We start from the raw sequence: 7,500 nt of genomic DNA on the forward strand, positions 1-7,500 counted from the left end.
TATACCTGATGCTGTACGCTGAGAATTAAATACGTGCGATGCGAAACGCTTGGAAGCTCTGGTGGACCTAGCTTCGGATCTGAATATTTTCTTTTCATCTTCAATCTCCGTCATTTACTAAATCGTGGTGACTAAATTCCAAAACCGTCTTTCTTCCGTAGGGAGACTTGTCAGCAAAATGGATCAATCTGAGGATCTATTATAAGGACAAACCTTCGTCCAAACTTTCCTTGGCTATAATTATCAAAAATTACATTTTTCCTGTAGTTTTATTATAATTTGATATCATTGCTACATGCTGTTTCATTTTTTTTGCTATTCTTGATAACTTATCACATTAAATATAAATATAAATAAATATTGCTAGTGCTAATCACCCTTGCTTGCAGTCGAGGACTGAATTGCGAAGGGCGCGGCTCACGACATCGGGCTGAAAGCATACAAAGGCGCCTCTGGCTGCCGCTATACAGTCCATGTTTGATGTCGGAGCACAGCACTACAGCTAGATGTCAATTAGCTGTGAGTCGATTTTGATGAGGGAGGAAAACCGGACTACCCGGAGAAAAACCCCCGAGTCAGCCCACATGCTGGCCGAGGCCAGAATTGAACCCCGGCTCCCACTGGTGGGAGGCCCGATAGATAACCACTAAGCCACCCTGACTCCCTACAGGGTTAATTTATTTGTTAGTTTATTTGTTAGTTTATTTACATATTATTATATAGACACCAGTGTTTTACTGGAGAATATTCATAAAAACTACATCCGGGACCCGAGTGCTCACACGTTAGTTTATCGATGACGTCATTTCCCGCCTTTGCATTGTTGTTTGTGAAAACAGTCAGTGAAAAATGGCGAGCGATAGAATCGCGAAGTTCTCGGAAGCTGTCGTAAAATCCTTCTCTGAGAAACAAGAAAATGCTAACACGAAGAATAAAACTTCCCACAAATTTAGATTATTCAGGGAGTTCCTTGCAAGTGAAGAAGAAATGCGAAAGTTTAAGAAATTCCTGCCGCCGAGCTGCAAGAATTTGCGATAAAGTTTGTGCTCGGTGTTAGAAAGAAAGAAAGATGGTTAGTAAAAAACTCCTGTCTATATAATAAAAAGAAAATTACACGTTAGCTCGAAGACATGAATTTTGTGTTCTCATGGCAAGAAAAATCTCACGAGTGAGCGCAGCGAACGAGTGAGATATTGTTCTTGCTACTCGAACACACAATTCCTATCTTCTCGCCACCGTGCAATGTCCTTCAAATGCCGAGTAAAGGATACAACTCAAACAAAATGCAGCCGAAAATAATCTGTTGGCAAGAAGGGAATGATAGAACAAAATGATTAGAGAGAAATAACATTTACTTAAACAAGCATGAAATTTTTTAGGAACAGTTAGCATTAGAGCCCTGTAAATTGGCTATGATGACCTATTGTCAAATCTGGTAAGGCGGCGTTTCAGCGTACAAGGACTGATCTTGTTTGTATGTCAAAATATTCAATCTAGGAGTCCCAATTTGTATATTGCTGTGAGAGTTTAATTCCTTGTTTTTCAATCCGTCGTATGATAAACATTCACTTCAAAACAGTGAAAGTTCATTCCTTGTTTATTCTTGCCGAAAGTTCCATTCTTGGCTATTGCAGTTTTCAGAGAGTACATGCGCCGTGATTGGTCAATTTATAGTAGGCTTGACTTGATTGTCAAATGACATAAAGAATGTCTTAGCAACATCGTTTACTCGGGCTACACTGTAACTGACTCTACAACCCAAGGAGTGGATCACCTAAGAAAATGCCTATTCGCGGATTGCTATGATTTGCGCAAGGGATATTGCATGCAACATGGAAAAAAGTTGTGGGAAGCCAATTGTTTTTTTGCTTTCTTTAATGCTCATTGCCCTTAAGGATGGTCTTTACAACCGACAAAAGCTTTGACAAAAGCAAAATACTAAGAGGGACATGTTTGCCCTAACAAAAAAATTGAATCATCATTCCGCATTCTCTACGGTTTACGGATTCCCCCGTGTGTACCTTTACAAGCGTAGTAGACACCAAAACGCAACGCCATTCAAAGCCAACGGTTCAGTCGAAAACGGAAAAAATACTTCTGGGAGCATCAGTTCAGATCTGTGGTCAAGCGGTTTTGTCCCATAATACTGTTTTCATCCTTCCATGGCGCAGCGAAGCTTATTATATAGATTTAGGCCCTGTTATAATGGCCTCAGGTACCTCAGACAACCCTCCCCCCCCCCCCGAGTTACCCTGGGCGAGATATTTTTCCACTCTTTTCTTTAAAAAATTCTATCAACCGTTTACATGAGGTGGGGGAGACAACTCGGGAGGGCGAAACAACTCGGAGAGGCGAGTTGTCCTGCCTCAGCAGTAGGGTAACCCTGGCAGGCAAGACAACTTTAATCGAATGTAAATAGTTTGGCTCGACTACCCGAGATAAGACAGCAAAATCTTAAATGCGCACGCAGTCAACGGAAGCTCTCGATTCAAAAACAGCCTTTTTTTTAAACTACACATTGCTGCTCCGTTAAGTTTGTTCATTACTTGTACACAAGTAATTAGTATATGCTAAAAACGGTGGATAGCGTTGAAGGCGCTCTCTGATTGGCTACTTAAACTCCGAATATCCCTTTGCTAGTCACCTCCGAGCAACTCGCGCGGGATTTTCACCCGAAAATATTGTAATCGTTGTCGGAATAAATGAGTTAAAATAATCTTTTGAGCTATATTATATCACTGTTTTAGTATATACTAAAACGTTCACGGCTCGGTAAGTATTCACCACTAGCCACCGACGCTGTGGCAAATGGTTGTTAAGTATGCCAAGTTAACGATACTTGATAGAAAATAGCAGGTTTCCAAGCAACAGAAAGATCTGGAAATAACCCCGACTACTATGATAAAAGCATTTACGCTTAAAGCCCCCATAAAGGTACCCGCCATTTTTTTTTAATTAGAAAGTTTCTAATATGCAATAGCCCTTATTGGAGTTATCAGCGGTTTTGCCGCATAAACGAGGCTAAGGGGTCATTTTGTAAGGGGCCTCTTTTGCATGTAGTTTTAAACAAAAGAAAATGTGCCTGCAGGCTCAACTCCAATAAGGTGTTTTAAAAGTTTTTGAGATTCTTTCACCTAAATTAAGCACAAGTGACCTACTGTAAGAATAACACAACCATTATAATCAATTAAGATAAATCAAGAGAAAATGAGAGGACAGAGAGGGAGGCTCAGGGCGTTGGCCGGGATATGTCAAGTCCACGAAAGTTATTTTTAGACGAGCGGAAGTCTGTCTTCCGAGACGTCCGCATGCAGTCATCGACAAACGTTAAGTCCACATCGTCCGCCTTTACATGAAATCTTTGCTTTTCTTTCAAACATCAGACCGAGGTTGGCCTGCATGCGGACGTCTCGGAAGACAGACTTCCGCTAGAACAAAGACTTCCGCTCGTCTAAAAATAACTTTTATGGACATGACATATCCCAAGGGCTGGACCGGGAGCCTCCCTCTCTGTCCCCTCATTTTCTCTTGGATAAATCTGTCTACCTAAAGAGAACGTGTTGTTGTTTTTAGCAATTCTGATTACTTCTTCTTCTTCTTCTCACTTCAGCTTCTACAGGTGACTCTCTATCCCTCAGCGACAGAGCTTCAGCTTCTGCAAGTGTGTCTCTATTCACCATCCCAGGCATATCAACTTTAACAAGCCCGTCTTCCTCCCTCAACATAACCTCTTCAGCTCCGACAAGTTTGTCTAAATCTTTAAGTGCAAGCGATTTATCTCCTACAAATGAGGCCCCAGCATTTAACATTGGCTCTTCAGCTTCTGAAAGTGTGTCTCCATCAATAAGTATAAAAGCTTCCGTTTATACAAGTGTCTCTCCATCCTCCAGCTTAGGCACCTTAGTCTTACCGTCTTTAGTCTCAAGCAAAATCACTCTTTCGAAAAGCCTGTCTACAAATCAATCGGCTTCCAAGAGTGCACCTAACTCTTCATTTATAAGCCCATCAAGAAGTTCTTCCATCAGTCGAAGCATGTTTTCATCATCAGGTAAGCTTCATAGCTAGGACTTTCCATTTCAAGGAATTAATTGACCAGAGTTAAATTAACGAGGAAATAGGCCGCCATTTTCATTTGAGTATAGCTCCTTTTCCAATGTTATCTCACTCTTTACTATACGCCTCCAAGAGTATTTTGGTCCTTCCTCTTTCTTCTCCCTTGACTAAGGATTACATGTGATTTAACTGATTAGAGTGTAATGAGAAGTGCTAGTTTTGCACCCCATGTGAACCATTTGAGCGTAAGCCCTACTAATGGAAATGGGCCCACACAAGGACAGAGAAAAATCCTGACCAGTGTGGGAATTGAAGCCACGACCGTCGGGTTAGATCACCGCTGCTCTACCGACTGAGCTACAAGGTCAGACGGGAGCAGGCCGTGGGAACTGAAGATGTTAAAGTCACGGCAATGAAAATGTACAAGTACAAGGAAGGGTTACGTTTTTACAAACGTTGGCCTTGTAGCACTTTATATTTCAACAGACTTAACTGATTAGAGTGTAATGAGAAGTGCTAGTTTTGTACCCCATATGAACCATGTGAGCGTTAGCCCTAAGTCTGTTGAAATACAAATTGCTACACGGCCAACGTTTGTAAAAACGTAACCCTTCCTATTTTTCGTCTATGACCCGCACTTCAAATATATGCGTTTATTTCATAATATAATATAAAGACAGTCGATAGGGTAGAGAATTGAAGTTGTTAGGAACTTGGCTTAGTGAGGACCTTAAATGGACAGAACATGTAAATGAGCTCATGCACGTCATCATGCTATAAAGTGCTAGCCACTCTAAGAAAGATCAAGAATATGACTCCGCAAGAGACTAAGAAGTCTCTCGTTCAAAGCCTCGTCTTATCTAAACTCAATTTTAATGACTCCGTCACTTATCCACTCCCCGCATTTTTGCAGAAAAGAGTACAACGTGTTCAGAATGCTGCTGCCGGTTTTGTCTTAAATCGCTTCTGCTCGGAAAGAGACGTCCTTGAGCTTGGCTGGCTACCTACCCTGGAAAATACTCAACTCGGCAATCCTAAGTTTGGACACCGAGCTCTTTTTAGTGAGGCTTGGCCCGAATACTTGCAATTCCCTAGGCACAATCCCCAACGTACACTGCTCTCTAGCAATGCGCCTGTAATAGAAATTTCCTTAATTAAGGGAACTTTCCAGGACTCATTAGCAACTTTATTCAATCCCCTACCCGCAAATGTAAGGCGGTGTCCAGACTTTAATCCCTTTAAAAATTATTGTTTTAAAATTTTAAAGAGCAGGGCCAGCACGCGCTTCAGTTGAACCTCTTATGTTGACCCTCATAAGTTGTCTTGACAAGGTTCCTCAGTTTTTGTTTATTCATAGTATTTATAGCATTTCTAGATCTTTACAATTTTCAATAGTTTTCAACTTGTGTATTACGTTTGTAATTAGTAAGATTTTAAGTAGTCAGTTCCTTAGTTAATATGACGGATGTAAAGTTACCATGTAGAAATACTGTCAGTAAATTATTATTATTATTATTATTATTATTATTATTATATTATTATAATATAATAATAATAATAATAATAATAATGATAATAATAATGGCCCAATTGTCCTTGTCCTTGTGTGGGCCCAATTCCAATACTAGGGTTGATCCCTGATGGAATAATTGGGTACAAAAACTTCACAGTAGTGTTAGGCCTCACTCGAAATTTGAATCATTACTCCAAATGCTACTGAAGGACAACAACTAGCGATTATTATTATTATTATTAATGGTCCCTTTGAAACATTTGATTGAGCTTAGAATTTTCATTTCTTGATCTATTTTTCTTATATTTAAAACAGTTTTAAATCGTGATAACATGTATCCACACGGTCCAGAGAAAGGTGATGAAGCACTCACCAATTCAGGGTATTGGTACATATATCTTTGCCAGAAGATCGAAGCACCCAGTCTCGGGTTTCCTTTCTATGGAAAAAGGCATTATAAATTATATGTAGGTATTGTTCCTTATTATTTAAACTTTAACATGTGTTTTTGTCGGCCGAGACGAACTTAAGGAGATCTACGTTGATTAACACCTATCAGGAGCTCACCAAACCTAAGGAAGCCTCTATCTCCCATACTTGACCAAGGAGTCAACCTTTTCTCGAGTATTTCCATTTACAGAACGCCTCCTTTGGAACATTCAGCACGCCCACTGATGTAAAAGTTAATCAAAACAAAGATATCTCAGCCTCAAGGGAAGTATGATACTTTTCGCGGGAAAAACCTGTTCCTAAAGGTGAATTTACCCTGGAAAGGGTTGACTCAAGGAATTAGTGGAGATAGAAGATCCCCTTGATGAGCTCCTGCAACTATGTATCCCCACCCCCTCCTCCCCCCAATTCCGAGGTTTGCCAACTCTCCCCTTCGACGGATTCTGGCGAAAGTGTGAGACCAGCAATCCACCGTTGTTTTGGTGTTGGCGCTGATTGGCTGAAATGGACAAGCGCTGGCTGTTCGAAAGATTAATCACTAAACCTAGGTTTAAGGAAATAACTGAAGACATCCCTTGACAGACAATGTGTGGTGTAAGGGTATCGAAAAGAGAGGAGTAGTCCAGTCTTAAAACTCAACACTTAATGACATCAGCCAATATGGCGGAGTGCCAGCACAGACTAAGCACATGGTCTCAATTTATCCATGATTCTTTGGGCTCGTAAAATAAGACTTAACAAGATATGACACAATGGTTGTTGTAAAAAGCGTTAATTGAAACCACATCTGCCGTTGTCGGTCATACTTCCTCTTTTGTTAGTTAAAATGAAATAGCAATAATCATGATTGTTTCAGTCGATTACTTCTCGTTTTAGTCGTTTGGAGTCGTTCTAAATGTTGCCATTGACTAACATCATAACAGCGGATTAGCTCTCTAATTGCCAAACACGACACAGGCACGGGCGATTCAGCTCACACAAGTTTAATTTGGTACTTTGCAGATCTGTCCAGATGGCAAAATCCAACTGAATTTTGAATGGCGCTGGTGGTGGCCTCAGAGATTTGGTGCTTATCGATGGTTTGACAACATCGCAATGATGGCTCCATTTTGGGCTGATATCGATGGTTTTGCCATATGGAACAAGTACTCACATGTCTATTACCAAGTTTACCAGCGAACGGCCCAGAGCACCATTCAAAAAACAGCAAATGAAGTCCTGACGATGGCCTCTGAACACGTGCAACATTATGACAAAAGTGGACAGTTCACACAATTTCAAGCCAATTGGATTCTTGTTGTGACATGGGAGAATCTCTGCCCTTATCGGTACTATGCGTGGGACTATGGAATCTCTGGACAGAAATGCACTAGGGTAAGAAATTGTTATGACTGTTACCATGTAGGTTATTCGACAAAATAGTCCTGAATAATAACCCCGGATTAAAACGAACAGTTTCGTAGGATAGCTCGCAAATAACCAGC

General features: G+C 40.7%; 1 protein-coding gene across 1 annotated transcript in view; it reads left to right on the forward strand.

Annotated features, from left to right (window-relative positions):
• The window catches only part of LOC137996071 (mucin-like protein), an 86,200-nt gene that overhangs the window by 11,277 nt on the left and 67,423 nt on the right, over positions 1-7,500 (forward strand). The window contains exons 2-4 of the mRNA XM_068841508.1: positions 3,611-4,048; positions 5,882-6,033; positions 7,019-7,390. Of these exons, the coding sequence (XP_068697609.1) occupies positions 3,611-4,048; positions 5,882-6,033; positions 7,019-7,390 (962 nt within the window). The remainder of the gene's footprint in view (positions 1-3,610; positions 4,049-5,881; positions 6,034-7,018; positions 7,391-7,500) is intronic.

This window comes from Montipora foliosa, chromosome 1, assembly GCF_036669935.1.
Source record: "Montipora foliosa isolate CH-2021 chromosome 1, ASM3666993v2, whole genome shotgun sequence".
Lineage (NCBI taxonomy): Eukaryota > Metazoa > Cnidaria > Anthozoa > Scleractinia > Acroporidae > Montipora > Montipora foliosa.